This window comes from Ursus americanus, chromosome 7, assembly GCF_024610735.1.
Source record: "Ursus americanus isolate L20-20 chromosome 7, mUrsAme1.1.p, whole genome shotgun sequence".
NCBI classification, from domain to species: Eukaryota; Metazoa; Chordata; class Mammalia; order Carnivora; family Ursidae; genus Ursus; species Ursus americanus.
In genome coordinates, this window is record NC_142133.1 from 55,569,235 (window position 1) to 55,587,681 (window position 18,447).

An 18,447-nucleotide genomic window follows, 5' to 3' on the forward strand; every position below is an offset into this window, starting at 1 on the left:
TTTTCTTTGATAGTCTTATTCAAATACATCTTCAAGTTGATTTCTCTGATTCAGTTTTTCCAACTACCTGATGGGCCTTTTCAATATGTATACTCCAATATTATTTTGTTGCCAGAAAAATTTCATAGTTTATAGTTTCAACTATTGGCTCTGTTCCACTGTTCTGTTTTCTTCAGAGACTCTAGTTGTGTATGTTGGGCCTTCTTTGCCTGTCTTCCATTTCAACCACTTTCTCTCTGAACTCTTTTACTTTTTTTTTCTTCTCATTTTTATTCTCTTAATTGTTGCTCTGCCTTTTTAAAATTCTCCTTATTAAATTTTCATTGGAATCTGTTATCCCATTGGCATCTTGTGTTTTTTAGCCTTTACTTGTGAGATGATTTTGTCTTTTTCTTGTTTCTTTCCTTAGTTCAATCAACTACCTTTTTTTTTCTTTTTTCTTTTTCTTTTTTTGTTTTTTTGTTGCTGTTCTGGTCTTATTTGAATTTCTGATTCAGAGTGGCTTTTCATGGGGCGCCTGGATGGCTCAGTCAGTGAAGCTCTGCCTTCAGCTCAGGTCATAATCCCGGGGTCCTGGGATAGAGCCCCAGGGAGCCTGCTTCCTCCTCTCCTCTCAGCCCTACCCCACTCATGCTTTCTCTCCCTATCGCTCTCTCAAATAAATAAATAAAAAATTTAAGTGGCTTTTCACATCTCCAGATGAATGTTAGAAGATATTTAAATCAGTTTGGAGTGGTGTGTTAGTTTTCTTCTGCTTCATTGTTAGCGTTTTTTGTCACGACTTTAATCAGAAATGTTCAATTCTCATTTCTATTTTCTTCCAATAATAAGTTTGTATGGAGACTGCTTTTCTTTATTTTATTTCCTGGGCAGGTTTTGTCTTGTAATAATTGACAGTAATCCTAACTCAAGAGAGTCCTTTCTGTCACTGTACCAACATGCAGTTTCTTTAATGAGTAGCACCTTTTTTTTTTTTTTTTTTTTTTTTTTGGTAATTAGTGGTGAAGAGATTTGCAAGTCCTTCAGTTTTTGGATTCTCTTTTGTCTTGCAGGGGCACAAATTTATCCCTCTTGCTTCTTTTTCCCTTCACTATCCAGTCTCTGACAGAGATTCGATAGGCCTCTCCCTCCCCTCTTGCCCTTCTCTTCCCCAAGAGTAGTGTCACACTGACCAATGCCCCCTCAGTATCCATGACTTTTAAGGCCCTTCCCTGTGGCAAATGCTCTGATCTACCAGGACACACTTAGTGTTTTTGCACTTGTGATGCATTTTCTCTTCAGGGAATGGGGGGGGGGGGATGATTTTAAGTCTATCTTAGACCCTTTGTTTCCTTTACTCTCTTCTTTACAGTTTTTTACAGATCCCACCCCATTCTGTATTTACTCTCTGCAAAGGCTTATAGTGGAACCTTAAGAGAGATTTCTTCCAGAATTTGGAGTTTACTTTTCTACTGAAGTTTGTAAATTCCTCTGTCTTCCTGTTACTTTGGAAGTATTGCATTTATGTGGTCTTATTGTTCTGGTTGATTTCTACAGCTTCGTGAAAGCTGTGTGAGAGATTTGATTAAGACAGCCGCCATTATCCTCAGCTGTCTCAAAGTTCTCCACCATATACATCTTCACAAGCCATTTGGCTATAATGTGTAGCAGGTTTAAGAACTTTGGGTAGGGGTAGCAGATAAGAAAGAAGGCATTTAATTTAAAACAAACTGATTTTGAGATGATTCTATTTGTGTAGAGATAGTCAACACACAAGTAGTTGGTCTGTACCTCAGGTAAGATATTAGGAATTACTGCTCCTTAACACTCTGGTAGAGTCCTAAAAAGCTGGAATTAGAGCCATAAATCCCTTGGAGGAATTTCTGCCTTGGTCTAACTCCTGCCTGCATGCTCAGACTTATCATCCATGAACATATAAGGGCTTTAGAAAACAGATACTATTGAGAGGTTACCAGATAAAGTACTATTTTCTGGTGTTTTATTTTATCATATTCAGAAGTTTGGTTGATGTGACTGAGAGATCTAAATATCATTCTGACAACTCAATCACTATTAAGCCATTTGGGGAAAAAAATCATAGTTCAATAGATCAAATCATCTACCTAGATGGAAATAAAATAATACATAGACTTAAATATCATAATTAAGCTTTTTGACATATTCATAGTTTATTCCAGTAACTGTAAGGCTTATCAAGCAGGTTAAATTCATAAATCCACAAAAATTTATACCAATAACTTTCTAAAGCAAATTCCTAGTTCCTACTGTTTTCTTCCGTCACCTATAACTAGGCTAAAGAACAAATGTATACATGCTTGTATCTAAATACATTTAAGATGATAATATCCATGTATCAACACAGTATAACTCATAGAGTTTCCAGAACATAATGTGTGATGAATTTTCCATGTTTTTTAAGTGTGTATGTTTCCATTTTCTCCCTTTCATAAGAGAGAGAATAGAATCATATATATATATATATATATATATATATATATATATATATATATATGGCACTGTAGAATTTCTTTCTCCATTGAGACACTCTGTGGTTGGAAAAGATGTTAGTGAAGTAAAAGAAAGAAGGAAAGCAAAGGAAAGGAAGAAAAAGAAAGAAAAAGAAAAGAAGGAAGGAGAAAAAAGAAAGAAAGAAAGAAAGAAAGAAAGAAAGAAAGAAAGAAAGAAAGAAAGAAAGAAAGAAAGAAAGAAAGAAAGGAAGGAAGGAAGGAAGAAAGGAAGAAAGAAAGAAAGAAAAAGAAAAAGGGTACTCATTTGAAATATGAGAAATTTAAAAAGTGGTCAAATCTTTCACTTGACATTTTATTAGTAGCATAGTGATTCAAATTGTGGTCTCTGGAACCTGACTGCCTGGGTTCCAATTCCATACTAGCTTCACTTTGCCTCGGTTTTCTCATCCACGTAATTGGATAAAAATAGCACTTACTTCATAGAATGGTTGTAGACATTATATGTAATTTTCATAGGACAATGTTACTTAAGTGCTAACTATTATTATCACTATCAGATTATATTAAGATTCTGCTGGACAAAGCGGGGTGGGATTTTTGAGACTTACTCAAATTTTTATATTTTTAATTCCTAGACTGATTTATTTAATAATGTTGGCCTTATTTATCATTTAATATGTAATCCAATCACCATGAAATTCATGAGTGGCTGAGGCAGGACAGAAAAATTAAATATTTCCATGGAAATCACGATGAAAGAAAGCATTCATGAAAAATTAGAGAAACCTGTCTTCTTTTTTGTGCTTTTTATTTTCTTTGGGAGCTAAGAATTTAAGGATCTGTTCCTTCATACATATAAAAGCTAAGAGCAATAAATGAGGCACTACAAAGATGTTACTGTTTTTAACGGCTGCTTTGTTCCACAGTCCACATCTTCTCTTTCTTCTCTCCACCAGGTGGAAGTATAGCACTTTGTACCGTGTCTTGTTCTCAATTCTTCCTAGTTCCCCTAGTCCAACGGGTGAGGAGGGAAAAGATAAACGCTGAACACAAGAGTATGAAATGTCCCTTCAGCTGGATTTTACAGCACCATATTTTAATCATTTACTTGAGGATAATGAAAATAGACTAGATAAGGTTCCTTTCCACAATTCTTTAATTCAACTGAGGTAAAAGGGGACCCATTATAAGAAATACATGAAATCTTTGCAGTAGCTGGAAGAACCACATTAAGACAATTGAATTACCAAAATAATGCTCAAATATTTTTAAGTGTATTTAAAATTATTTGATGGAAATAAATCTTTGGCGTCCTGAGTAAATCGGTTTTATGTATGAAACTGTGAGAACGTTGTCCTTGATCACTTGATTCAGCTGAGTCATCTTATTTTCCAGGTGCTGCAAGTCAATCAATACAGTAATTTAAGTCCTTTCAACTATAATGGAAAAGTATGAAAAATTAGCTAAGATTGGAGAAGGGTCCTACGGTGTTGTATTCAAATGCAGAAACAAAACCTCTGGACAAGTGGTAGCTATTAAAAAATTTGTGGAATCTGAAGATGATCCAGTTGTTAAAAAAATCGCACTAAGAGAAATACGTATGTTGAAGGTACATAAACTTTCTCTGTATATCGACAACGTCATGGTATTGGATGAAATATGGATGCCAAAATTGCAATTTGAATGAATTTTAAAGTGATTTTTTTTTTCTCATTGGACTTAAATTTCTTGGTCTCAGCAACTATGGAAAATAAATTGATTATTACTTTGGACTTTGGCCGTTCTGATAGTGAATTACCTCCATTCTGGTTGGTAAATATCCAATGTCCTAAGTCCCTTGGGCCCAGTGTTTACCCTTCCCCGCCCCCACCTTAGCCTTTCTCTGCCCGCCCCCTTCCCAGATCCTTCTCCCCACAAACCAGCAACTACAAGAACATCTCCTGGCACAGACGCCCACAGTACTCTACCAGTGCCCCTGTGGGCATCAATATGGACTGGTCCTTCCTGCTGTCCACTGGTTCTCAGGCACATCGAGTATCTCCCCCAGCTATGTATACACATTTTCCACAAATATTTTGTTAGTTGTTTTTTTTTTTTTAAAGTAAGCTCTATTCCCAACGTGAGGCTTGAACTCAGGACCCAGAGATCAAATCACATGTTCTACAGACTGAGCCAGCCAGGCACCCCTAAAGTTGTTTTTACTCTGAAAGGATTTGACATGTAACATCCGTAAGTCTTCAGTGTAAATGTTTTCCTATCACAGAATTCTTCTGGTTTTAGAACCATACAAGAATTTAGAGATTCTTCTCATCCAGCATCCTTATCTTATCAGAAAGGAAACTGAGGCACAGGACAGCACTTCTCAAACATTAATGTGCAGAATTAATGTGGGAATTCCCCAGGGGACTTTGCTAAAACACAGAATTCTGAGTCAAAGGTCCGTGGTCAGCCTGAGATACAGCATTTCCAGAAGACTCCCCGATGGCACAGAAGGTTTTGGTAGACCACACTTTGAGTAATAGAAGTGTGATTTCCTCAAGAACAAACAGCTGACGTTTACTTTTGACATATATCATCGTTTTTAGGAAAACCCCAGAAACGCATTTTTAGAGGGAGGTAAAAATGATCATGTTATCTGTCCTCCCAAGTATTATTTGCAGCAGGTTTCCTCAAACTAATATTGGTTTAAAATATAAGTTAATGTACACGGAGTTTTCAAGATTACATCCATCAGAAACACCGGTTCACTGTTACCTCACCGCCGGCAGAGGGCGCAGGTTAGCCAGCCAGCTTCGTCACTGAGCTAAGCTACAGGGTGTGTCTGAACCCCGCTGTGGGTTGTTTTCCAATAAAAGCAACGCTTTTTATCCACCACCTCCCTCCTCCTCATGTCTGCAAGGAAGATTAATGCTCAGGTAGTACGTCCTGGGTCACAATGCCCAAATTTGAAACGGACTTTAAGGTAAAAAGTAGCCAGATTCCACCTCAGCTTGGTGTCTGGTGATGGTTCTCTAATGGACCTCTTGCCAGCTTTGATATGTTACCCCCTGCATTCCCTGAACAGATTCCTTCCATGATAAATTTACCCTATCTTCCTCACATTATCCTATTATTTAAATGTGATTTGATTTTTGTTCTCCTTATTACCTGTTTACTTATACAAGTCACTGTTTTTCTGAGCCAAGTTAATTTCATTTGCAAAGGGGATAGAAATTGCTTATCTACCCAAAGACAGATTTGACCAGGTTAGCATCTATGATTCCCTTACTCTCCTGGTAAAGACACTGTTTCATTTCCATTCCGTGGTTTTTAGTGTAGCACAAAGCAGCTGGCTTACCTGTGTGACCTGTGTCCTCCACTCTGCCTTTCTGCTCCTTTAGGCAATGGCAAATTGATTTTGTGCTCTAGACATATTTTTAATATGTAATAGAGTCCTTTTACCCAAGCTGTTGAGCACATAGTTACAGCATGATTTTTTTCCCCCTCAAACCGTGTTTACAGATACTGAAGTAGAGGAGCTATCGCTATTGGGCCTGAAAATACTTATGCAGTCCCACTGTATACAAAATACTGTGTCCCTCGATATAGGTCTCTTTCTGAGTAAGCGGCATAGGGTTTGAAAAGTGATGCAGTTAGTATACTGGGAGAACAGGGAAGATGAGTTATATGTAAGTGGAAGTGATCGAATGTCCTGGTTTATAGCTTTTGTCCCAGACTCCAGTCTGGTTAGCACCCTCCTTCAAAAGCATCCTGGTTTGTATGCTAAATTATATGGTCACCCGAGATTTAGGCAGGCTGACCGTATCCTTGTTTGCCTGGGACAGTCTCATCTTATACTCCTTACCCTAATAGAACGATAAATTATATAGTTACTCTATGATGGGTTGTCTAACTTAATTCGAGTTTTTCCTCTGGTTTATAGCATTGAACAGAGGCTGCCTTGTGAAAGGCTTCATCTTGAGGTAGAATTTAAAACATAAAACATCTAAGCATAAGAGAAAACAATAGAATCAGAGAACAGAGCTGAAAACATAAACATTAAAAACATACTGTAGGGACTCCTACAATAGGCAGTTTAATCAGGTTTGAAAGTTGGGATCTAGTATTTATGAGAGCCAACACTAAAATCCAGACCCTGTTTAAATCCAGCTGACATTCATATTAAATCCATGGCAATATGCAAGCTAAATGGGGATTGATAACTTTTATAGCCTTTTACTCAGTAATTCCATCTCCTCAGTTTTTTATCCAGGTTCCTTTATGACTTGGATGTTTAGAATTTTCCCAAAATCCCTGAAGTATTTATGGTATCATTGCCTGTATTTTATGTTGTGTACCTCACTTGCCATCTCCGGAGAGATTCAAGCAATTTAATTACCATCTGTTACAGGTACGTTAGAAGAAGAAGAAAAATGTCGTCGTCTTTTTTCAACCTTAAGTGTCTATGATTCTTACTAAGAGTAGTTTCTCTTGTGAGTAACCGTAATAAAATTATCCACAAGAGATGCACAGAGAATGATAAACAAGGCCTGTGTTGTTTAAATTGTAAGGGATCTGGGGAGAAACTATCAGGAGAAATAAATCACTGAACTTGGTATTTCAATTCCTTTGCAGCAATTAAAACACCCAAACCTTGTGAACCTCATCGAGGTGTTCAGGAGAAAAAGGAAAATGCATTTAGTTTTTGAATACTGTGATCACACACTTTTAAACGAGCTGGAAAGAAACCCCAAAGGGTAAGTAATCTGGAAACTGAGGCTCTGTATGGCCATCTGGTTTCATTATATGTGGGATTAACTGTGGCAAATTTCAGATCTGAAACACACCCCTCTCTTTACCAAGATGCGTCTGCTGGCTACCCCTCTCCCATCTTAGTTAGGATGTGCTCAGAGGGAAACAAATATTAACCTAGAGTAAAAGTATTTAGGAAGACAAACTGCAAATATAAGTCACAGTGCATTTCAAGGCTAACTTACTTACAGGCAGACCTCGGAGACTGTGCAGATTTAGTTCCAGATCACTGCAAGAAAGCAAATATTGCAATAAAGTGAGTCCAATGAATTTCTTGGTTTCCTAGTGCATGTAGAAGTTATGCTTACACTATACTGTAGTCTCTTAAGTGTACGATTGCATTATGTCCATAAAAACAAGGTACATACTTTAAAAATATCATACTGCTTGAAAAATGCTATCATCTGAACTTTCAGAGAGTTGTAATCACCGACTACAGATCTGCATAAAATATAATAATAATGAAAAAGTTTGAAATATTATGAGAATTACCAGACACAGACTCAAAGTGAGCAAATGCAATTGGAAAAATGGTGCCGGTAGACTTGCTCCACATGGGGTTTCCACAGACTTTCAATTTGTAAAAAAATACAATGTCTGTGAAATGTAATAAAGCAAAACACAATAAAGTGGAGGGCAATAAAATGAGGTATGCCTGTACTGGACTATCTGAATTCAAGGAATGAACCATGGTTCAAAATTAGGATTCAGTATTAGAATTCATATAATTCACTAATAGGAGAAATAAGATACATGTGGTTGATAAAATTTGAAAAGGCAGTTGATAAATTCAACATCCTTTACTGGTTATTAAAAAAAAACACCTTAACAAACTAGGATTAAGATACTTCCGTTGCGCGCGCGTGCACACACACACACACACACACACCCCTCTTCAAATCAACAGCTAATTTTATACTCAGCACTAAAAGAACCACCACTAAAGTGAGAAACAAGGAAGTCAGTTGTCACCACTATAATCTAATGCTGTTCTGAGAGCCCTAGCCAATGTAATATTATAAGAAAAACAAATGAAATGTATAACTTTGGAAACAAGATTAAATCATCTTTATCTGGATGGCAGTGTTCTACAAAATCTAGGAGAATTGCCTAAAGAGTCATTATAACCAGTGGAATTCAGTATAATGTCTACAGCATTCCAAATTCCACACATAAAAATTAGCAGCTTTTGTATCAATGAGCACTCTAGAAAATCTAGTGGAGAGGCTCTCATTCAAATATCAACAGCAAAAAAGTTTAGAATAAAGATAAAAAGAATTGTTCAGCCTCTGCATAAAGACAACTACAAACTTAACGAGGTACATAAATGACTTTATTGAAATGAACATATATTTCTGGATGGAAATATTCATTATTATAAAGATAGTGCTTCCCCAATTTATTTATTTATTGCACAAAAATCTAATCAGAATGTCAATGGAATTTTTTTTTAACTTGAAAATCAAGTTATCTAAATCAATAATTTTTTTTAAAAGAAGAAAAGGGACTTTAACTGCCAAATATTAAATCAATTAGTTTTAGAGATTCTCTTTGACAAAAAGTACCATAAACAAAACCAAAAAAGAAGTGGCAAGTTAGGTAATTTATTTGCCAGATGAAGAATTAGTATCATTTCATTTGCAGATTTTGCAAATCAAATGTTTTAAAAGATTAACACCCAGTTGGAAAATATATTTGTTTAAAAAAACTTAAGTAAAATCCTATTGTTGTTCCAACTGCGTGCTAAGGATATAGCAGTAAATAGAACATTCCAAAAAAGTTGCCTAACTTTATGGAACTTACATGCAATTCCTACATGAAAAAGCAAATCATAAAAAAGGGGGAAAATGACAAATGCACCTCGGAGAACATGTTTATCCTCCCGATTAATCAGAAAAATTCAAGAATTCAAAATAGGGTACCATTTCTTGCCTATCAAATTGGCAAAGAATTTTGAAAAACCAATATACCTAGCATTGTTCAAGTCAGGGAATCGGGCACTCTCCTTCACGGCTGGAGAGAGTGTATCATTAGCATGGAAATTGAGCAGTATGTACGGAAGTTCTTTGAATGGTTTTCATCCTTTGACCAAGACATTCCATTTAGAGAAATTTATAATAAAATAATCAGGTGCAAAAAATTACACATAAGAATGTTCAACACATCATTATTTACAACAAGAACAAAAAATTGGGACTGGCCTAATTTTCCAATAGTAGAGATTTGGTTCAATGCACTTTGCTATGTGCATATGATGGACCACTATGTTTCAGACCCATTAAAAAGGAAACTGTAGAATAATTCATGCCCTGGGGACATGTTCATGAATTGGTACATGAAAAATATGAGGTTAGAGTAGAATGTTCAGTGTAATTGAAGTTTATTTTGAATTATCCCAATATTCCAGTGAATGCACATATTTTACTTTTAAAATAAAAATTAATTTAAAAACCAGTTTACACGATGAATTAATTCAACTTTATTATGAGCTAAATAGGGTTTGTATTGGCTTAGAGGACAGATTGTTCAGCCATCCTGTAAGTTAATTTATAAATTAATACACATTTTCCTAAAGTTAGAAATGTAAACTTCGTGTATTGTTCAAGGCCCTGAAAATAAGATATACAATGCATACATTACACATACCTGTTTAATTGAACTAGCCATCTTTCTCTTCTGTCTATGTACCATACGCCTTCCTGCCTGTGGGACTTAGCTGATGCTCTTCCTTTAACCTGGAATATTCTAACTCACTCCACTTTCCCTATCTCTATCATCATCTTTACAATGGGAAATCCTAGGGGTGCCTGGCTGGCTTAATTGGTAGAGAGTGTGACTCTTGATCTGGGGGTTGTAAATTCAAACCCCATGTTGGGCATAAAGATTACTTAAAAATAGAATCTTTAAAAAATAAATAAAATGGGAAATCCTAGATATTCCCAACATCTCAGAGATTCCTCCACCTGGGTGGAATTGCTTCCCTCCTTTGCATAACCACAGAGTTTGATTTCTATCCCTGTTATGGTACTTGGTACTTCTGCCTTATGTGTTTTTATTGCATTCTCTCTTACTGGATTGTCAGTATTCTGAGTGCAGAATTCATATCTAATTCATCTTAATAGCTTCCTCAGTGTACAGCATTCTTTCATTCACTTCAGAAATCTTTTACTGAGTCCTTCTGCTGGTGCAGAGGGTACAAAGATAGAGCGGCACAGTCCTGCCCTCAAGAAGCTTAAAATCGAATGAAGAGACAGACATTCAGAGGGGCAGTTATAAATGGCAATGCTGATGGGGTTAATGTTGGTACAACTGCAACATCCCCCCTGGGGGATCAGGGAAGTTTCTGCAGAGAAGGAAGCGTTTGGGCTGAGACTTTATGAAGGGAAGAGTTGGCCAGATGGGCAGTCTTGGAGAAATGCGCAGCACGAAGGAGCAAAGCGTACTCAGGCAACCTTTCATTCAGTATGTATTTAGCGACCACAGGATCTCTCTCTCTCTCTCCTTAAGTTTTATTTATTTAAGTAATCTCTATACGCAGCGTGGGGCTCAAACTCATGACCCTGAGATCAAGAGTCTCACACTCCTCCAACTGGGCCAGCCAGCCAGCCACGCCCACAGGGATCTCTAAACTACCTACTTTCCACTCTTATAAGTCTTAGAAGTGTATTTAGCAGTGCCGGTGTATACTTCTGGTCCACCCTGAGACTTGGGTCTACATAGGGGAACACAACTAGGAACAGCGCAGAACACGCCACTCTTATGAAATGCTGGGTACTTCCACAGGACAGTGATTAATTTAAAACATCCATCTACCCTCACTCCCTTCCTAAACCCTATCTTAAATAACAGCCAAGAGAGTGTAAATCCAGCGAATGGCAAACAGAGGTAAACAACCAGACCGCATGCATACCAACCCTATTTGAGCCGTTGTTTATTAGGGTAACTTCACAGTTTGGAGAAATAACTGGTGTGCAGATATGAGGCAGTCAACATAGCAGACGTGTGGGATGAGCTGTGGGATGGGAGCTGATGATCAAGAGACCCAAGGACTAAATTATACCATTAAGAAGAGCTGATTTAACACTAAGATAGTGAAAGTGTACTGCTTCCTCTGCCAGATGAGACCCTTGGTGTCCTCTACTTTTTGGACAGAGAAAAAAGCACTTCTTAGATCAATAGCTGTGTACTGAGTACTGAGCACTGAGACGGGTGTTGGATTTGCTCAAGTGAAGAAACTACATGTATGTGCAGGCGCCGACACTAGCACCACCTGATTAAACTTCAAATAATCTATTCCCATTCTCTAAGACCCTTCTGTGTTCTACCATAAATACAATGAGTAAGTTAATTGGAATGTGATAGAAACTGCCTCCCATTGCAGCAGAAGGATTTTCCTTCCCATTGCACTATGTATAATGGAATAATCCTGCCTTCAAGAAGCTTAAGATCGAATGAGGGATCAGAAATACAAAGGAACAGTTATAAGCGAGTACAGTGTTATAAAAGTACAAATGGGTTTACAAAATACAGCTCCACTCCACTTCCGGCTGATGGGAGCACACTGCGCACATCCATAAGTCAGGCTTCAATTTCTTTCCTTTTTAATTGTAGCTTTATTGAGGTATAATTGACATATAAAAGTTTTGACTTTCTCTCTCAGTTAACTGTTCATAGAAAATTTCCCATAAGACAGGGTGTGGTTTGGTGGAAAGATGGCTGTGAATCATGAGTACCAAGAAACACATTAGTGAGGGTTGCACAAGCATCATGTGCCAGATAATGAAGCGGGGAGATCCTTTCTTTGAAATGGCTTCCTGATTTCAGTGGGGATGACGGGATCCCTGGACAGCAGAGGCCAAGTAGTAGTTCTTCATTTCCAGAATTGCTGTAACAGGCCACGGAGTCATAGAAATGATCAAAATGGTTTCATTGACCATAGGTTCTCTGGAACCAAAATAGATGGGCAGATCACTAAGGTTCTATTTTTCTATAAAAACTGGTGACTAGAGGCTTGACTTGAGTCACCACAATACCCAGTTCACAAAACCAGGGCCTTGTGACTAAAGGGATCCTTGAGGATGTCCTTGCGGAATGGCCCTGCAATAACATCACACATCTGTACTTAATTCTCCCTCTCAGCCTGCCCCATAGTAGTCTGGAGCCATTTTATCAGGACGGTTGTATGCTGGGAAAAGAGAAATACCCTCTCTTTCAGGAATTAATGGACAAGTCTCTGAGGTAAAACCAGTTACCAGTGACCTTGAAAGCCACTGTGTTCAGCTTGGGAGAAATGGGGGGCAGGAAGCATTAAGTCTGGTGGTCAATGGAATCTTGACTCAAATCCATCTCACAGCAGTCCTGGTAGGTCCACAAATCCATCCTTGAGATTATTTCCCCATTTCCTAACTGGAGAGTTGAAGCAGATACCGCACAGATGGAGAAAGAGCCCGCTGGCTCTGGTCCAAGGAATGAAAACTACAGGGGTAGAAAAAGCCCAGCAGAAGTGGCTGGTATGCTGCTGCTTTACCAGAATAGAAGACTGAAAGCCATACTACGCACTTGGAGAAGAGCAGAGCTTGGCGCTGCCATTAAAGACTTTGAGGAGGCCCAGTTGGGAGGGAGATGAGCGTGTTGCGTATGAAAAATCCTCTCCAGCACTCCTATCGCCTCAGATCTTTGGATCTCCTCCCCCTCATTTTAGTAATGAATTTCTGGCATTCAACTTCAATTGCCATAGGCAACCCTTCAGCCAGGTTTCAATCAACCAATTTAGCAATCAGCTAGACTCATTCCTAGCTGCTCCAGGTCGTCTGGTGAAACTGGAATCTCTCGTCAGTGTGCCCGTATTGTTACAAGCACCCGATCCAAAGCTCTGATTCTTCCTCTCTGGTCCTACCTCAATGAAATCCATGCACACAGGCATTCCCCACTGTAAATTAGCAGCCTCTTATAGTTATTTTTGCTGTGTAAACCTTTGCTTCTGCTGGACTTTGTAACAGGCCCCCTGGGACATGCTGAACTCTGACTTTAGTTAACATTTGGAGACCTCTCCAGGTCTGAGAAAAATCCCCACGCAGCACAGCTACCTCAAGTGAGACCACGAGAGGGTTCTCGTCACGGCAAAACCAGCCTCATATACGAGTTGGGGGTTTGGTTTGCCTGCGACGGGATGTTTGGTGGGAAGCTGGGGTGCTCTTAGTTCTAGAATACTCCCGAGTGTCGCATTTCAGTTCTTGAAGTATAGGGAGCTCTTTCTCAGTTAATTAACTGAGAAATTAATTAACCTCACGGAAGTTAAATCGACATTGTCCTCACCCTGCAGGATTATTCTCCGTGTTTGCTTCTTCAGTCGTTTCATGTAATCCCTATAGCTCCATGAAGTGAGTCCCATAGATACAAGTCATAAGGGGTTTTTTTTTAGGGCAAGCACTGAAACTCCTGGTTTCCTAACTGTGCCTTGAGCAAAGATATTAAGGCCCTAACCCCGTCCTTTATCAAAGTTTCTCATGAAGTTAGAAAGAGCCAACCCGCCCCACTTTTCTTGTATTATCGTCTCCCGCATTGTTCCGTCGCATCCAGTCCGCTGAAGGCTTGCCTTGAACAGGCATTTTATCCCAGGTGACCGCAGAGGATGACTTAACCACTGTATCCGCTCTGGGCGCCCCTCTGCCAGCTAGTCCATTCTCTAATGGTACCAGGTTCTCCTGCCTTTAGACCCGATTAAATCGGATAGCCAATCCCCAATTCCCAAGGCCTTAGTTTCCGGCCCACATCCGCTGCTGGTATCGTATTCTGAACCAGTCAGGATTCAACACCAGAATTCACTGGTTTAAGCAGAAAGGGATTTATGACAGGGTGCTAGTTTATGAAATTTCTGAGCGTGCCGGAGAGACAAGCTGAGTTAAGTACCTACTAGACAGCAGGTACCATCCTAGGCCCCAGACTACACGTGAACGAGATGAAGGCCTTAAATTGAAAGAAAGCACAGGGAGGGGTCGGAGAACACCTCAGGAGGGGCGGAGAATGAACAATAAACACACAGGTCTGGAGGCTAAACAAGCTGGGCATGCTCAGAGAATGGCCGAAACCAATGGGGCTGGGAAGAGACAGAAGGGGAGGAGGCCAACCCAAGCAGCAGCGTGAAGGGGCTGGCAGACCGAGTCAAGGTTGGCTTGTAGTCTCAGACGGCCAATGGTTTACCGAGGACTTATTTCGTCTCGGGTACTAACCATGAGCTCAGGTTGGCCCCTGCTAAGTTACATGAGGAATTCAAGCAAAGCCGATGAGTCCTGCTGTCAGGATCCCCCTGAGCGACGGAGAGAGCGCAGTGCCCAGGCACCCAGTCAGAAGTCCCCCCTCGCGACACCCTTCTGCAGTCTTGACCTAGGATGTCTCGTTCCTGCTCTCCGGCCTTCACTCTTCTTGCAGTATTTGTTTCTGCCCTTACCCAGCATACGCTATTCAAACACCAGTGTCAGCTGACTTCTTCTGAAGGTTGTATTTCACCTCAAAACCCTTTGAAACATGCTGCCTGTGGCTGAAGCATGTTGCAATCCTCTGTCTTTCTGGAATGAGCCCTGCGCGAATCTGTCTTCTCTTCGATAACTATCTTCTCTCTGTAAGACCGGTGGCATTTGTTCGTAGCTGGTATTTTGTACGTCTGTTGTGTTGCCTGTGATGGAGCCTGGCTTCTCGAAATCGGAGCTGTTCTGTTTAGAGCAGAGCCGTGACACGTCCTGGGAGATGCCACGACACAAACGCTCCTCTTCCACAGCCAGAGCTCAGGACTTCGCTACAGTGTTCGTTCGTGCCTGAATCCATGTTATTAACACTCGGTTCCACCGGTCTCCGAACCCTCGCCCCTATCTTGTTTCCCAATTCCAGGAGTGCGTCCCTGCGTCCCTGAGTGCTTAGATCCCGCCCGGCATTCCATGTTTATGTGACTCGGGCTGCGTGTTTCTCTTGCCAGGCCCTCCAAGGACTGAAATCCATTTCCCTTCCTTCCACCACCACCACTCTAATCGACATCACCACATCTCACCTGCATTATTAAATCTATGGCCTCATCAACCTTCCTGTCTCCACTCTGCCCGCTCCACTCTCCATATTATGCCACTTGTCTACTTGAGTCCTTTCAATGACTTTCCTTAAGACTTACAGAAAATCCAAACTACTTCCCCAGATCTATAAGGCCCTCCGTGGTTTGGCCCCGGCCAGCCTCACCAACTTCACTCATGCTTTGGCCACAGTGGCCTCCTAATTGCTTCTCCCACACTCCCTGTTCTTTCTCACCTCAGGGCCTCTTGCTGTTCTCTTGGGGCTCTTCTTGTCTTTCTACAGGGTCTCAGTCCCCTCCACTGGCCTCACCTGATCTCAGACCCTCATTTCATAAACCTATGGAGATATGAAAACCCAGACTCTCAGGAGATAGTCTTCTCAATAAACTTATGCAGCATTGTTCCATTTTTACACATGAGGAAAACTGCAGGCACAAATAACTTGCCCAGGGTTCTAAAACTTGGAAGCAGCATCTCTGGGATTTGAACCCTGCCTCATAGGGCTCAAATGGCTGTACTATTCTTTCTCTTATAAAAACATTCAAGGGGCGCCTGCGTGGCACAGCAGTTAAGCGTCTGCCTTCGGCTCAGGGCGTGATCCCGGCATTATGGGATCGAGCCCCACATCAGGCTCCTCCGCTAGGAGCCTGCTGCTTCCTCTCCCAACTCCCCCTGCTTGTGTTCCCTCTCTTGCTGGCTGTCTCTATCTCTGTCAAATAAATAAATAAAATCTTTAAAAAAAAAAAAAAAAAACCATGCAAGCGACTTGTCTCCAGCATGGCTCTAGGCAAAGAGGGAAGAAAGGTCAGGTTACATCAGAATTCAGTGTAGGGGACACCTGGGTGGCTCACTCGGTTGAGTGTCTGCCTTCAGCTCGGGTCATGATCCCGGAATCCTGGGATCGAGTTCCATGTCAGGCTCCCTGCTCAGTGGGGAGCCCGCTTCTCCCTATGCCTGCGGCTCCCCATGCTCATGCTCTCTCTCTCTCTTTCTCTGTCAAATGAATAAGTAAAATTAAAACAAACAACCTTTAAAAAAAAGGAATTCAGTGTAGGAAATAGAAATGGCTCTAGACACTTCTAGCTGAAAGGGATTTAATACTGAGAATTCGGGGCTTTCACTATATTAATAATACTTAATAATTAGAAGAGTGGAAGTCAAAGGGCCGCCACCAGATCATGGATATCAAGAATGTGCCACCATAATTGTGACCTGAAGTCAGAAAACTGCCCTGAGAAAAATACCTCCACGCACTTGTTGCTGTTTCTCAGCGGGAGCCACAGCTTTGCCCGGTGAGGTCTTGTAGCTGGTTCAGTGCCTGAGTCCCATGTAGGCCGTCCCACTCCTCTGTAAGACCAGCAACACCTGTAGGATGAGTTTAGTTTTTAAAAAGTGATCTAAACATAGGGTTTAAATTTCCAAGTCTGATAAAACATGAAGGCCAAGTGATGGGTATGTTTGGAATATTGGATTATTTTACATTTTTTAATTAAAAAATTCTTACAGTAGACACTTAGCAAAAGACATCTTGCATTTCAGATTTTCGAAACTATGCAAACAGCCACCCCATCCCCACGAACAGGGTTGAAAACAACACATGGATAAAAATATTTGCAGCACATACGCAGACTCCGGTATCTATTGAGTCGTCATGAATCCATTTTAAAAAGGGTAAACAGGCCAGTCAAAAAAGACATAAAGGCCATGAACAGGAAATACTCAAAAGAAGACACATAATGTCCAATAATCATATGAAAACCAAAGTCTCTAATAGTTAATGAAAGGCCAGGGAAAACCAAGATGAGTTGTCTTTTTATTTTAACCACAGTTTGGCAAACATAACATTGGCAAAACCGGATGTTGGCAAGACAATGCGGAGCTAGGGACCCGAACAGGTCGGTGGGCACGATGCAGCTGAAGGCGCCATCAGTGGGACAGTGATGTGAGCCATGGGAGGACATCAACAGAAAGTTAAAGGGAATGTAATTGCTATAATTTATAAAGATGGTTACACCAGGTAGACGACTCCCAGACAGAATGTGAGTCACCCAGATCCCCAATTCCACAATGGAAAATGCCTTCCAATATTTCCAGGGTCCTGCAGGGACAAGAAGCACCAGGCGCTCATTCTCATGGGACGTGTGCTCTCCCTGGCCTCCCCTGGCTGCGTACCTGCCTGCTCACCAGGTGTGAGAAACCGTTACACAACTTCAGCACGTACTCAAGAGTGTTTACCACCAAACCGCTGAAGTCAATTTGCAAGTATGCCTTTCTTCCTGCAAAATCAGGTTTTAGGTCATATCTGCAGGATCAAAATGCAACATGTGGCTACCATCCGTCCTAGAAATCCCACTTCTAGAACTTGCCTGAAAAAGATAATTGCACAACTGCAGTAAGACGGATGATGGCAGATATTCACTGAAATGTTGTTTCTAGGAATAAAATTGAGTCAACCTAATTGCTCACCAATGGGAACTAAGTAAATTGTAACATATCCATATAATGAGACCACGAAATAGATGTAAATGCATTAGTATTTGTACCTCTATGCATATAAGCTTCCTGAAAGAGGAGGGGGACGTTGCAGCGAATGAAATGTGTGAGTAGCCAGGTGTGAGAGAGAGTTCTTCATGGATATACTTTTATACTCTTTAAATTTTGAGCCATATGAATGCATTTATTTAAAATTAAAGGGGCATCTGGACAGCTCAGTTTGTTAAACATCCGACTCTTGATTTCAGCTGAGGTCATGATCTCAGGGTCATGAGAGCGAGCCCCACGTTGGGCTCTGCGTTGGGCATGGAGCCTGCTTAAGATTCTCTCCCTCTGTCCCTCCTCTCCCCTACCCCCTCTCTCCACCCCCTCTAAAAAAAATTAAAGTTAAAAAGTAAATGCAGAGGGAAAAAAGTAAATGCAGAGAGAGAGAGGGAGACAAACAGAGGTGCCCGAAGAGAAAGCCACTGTACGTTACAGCAATTAGTTTGGGGAGGCGAGTTTTGAGTCAGCACTTTCTATTCCTTTACTTTCGCGATACTGTTTGGATTTTTGTGATAAGCATATATCATTTCTACAGATCTAAAATTTTCAAATTACAAGAGAAAATTATGTATCTATAATGAAAACACTGTAAA

At 40.4% G+C, this 18,447-nt stretch overlaps 1 protein-coding gene across 6 annotated transcripts in view; it reads left to right on the plus strand.

Annotated features, from left to right (window-relative positions):
- CDKL4 (cyclin dependent kinase like 4) overlaps positions 1 to 18,447 on the plus strand; it is a 62,469-nt gene that overhangs the window by 11,054 nt on the left and 32,968 nt on the right. For 3 of the 6 annotated variants that reach the window (XM_087863717.1, XM_045809025.2, XM_045809023.2), the window contains 3 exons: positions 3,864 to 4,077; positions 7,083 to 7,204; positions 17,411 to 17,578. In XM_087863717.1, coding sequence (XP_087719843.1) covers positions 3,910 to 4,077; positions 7,083 to 7,204; positions 17,411 to 17,578 — 458 coding nt within the window. In that variant the 5' untranslated portion in view covers positions 3,864 to 3,909. Of the gene's footprint in view, positions 1 to 2,531; positions 4,078 to 7,082; positions 7,205 to 17,410; positions 17,579 to 18,447 lie in introns of those variants that run through there. The other 3 variants (XM_045809026.2, XM_045809027.2, XM_045809024.2) reach the window with 2 other exon arrangements.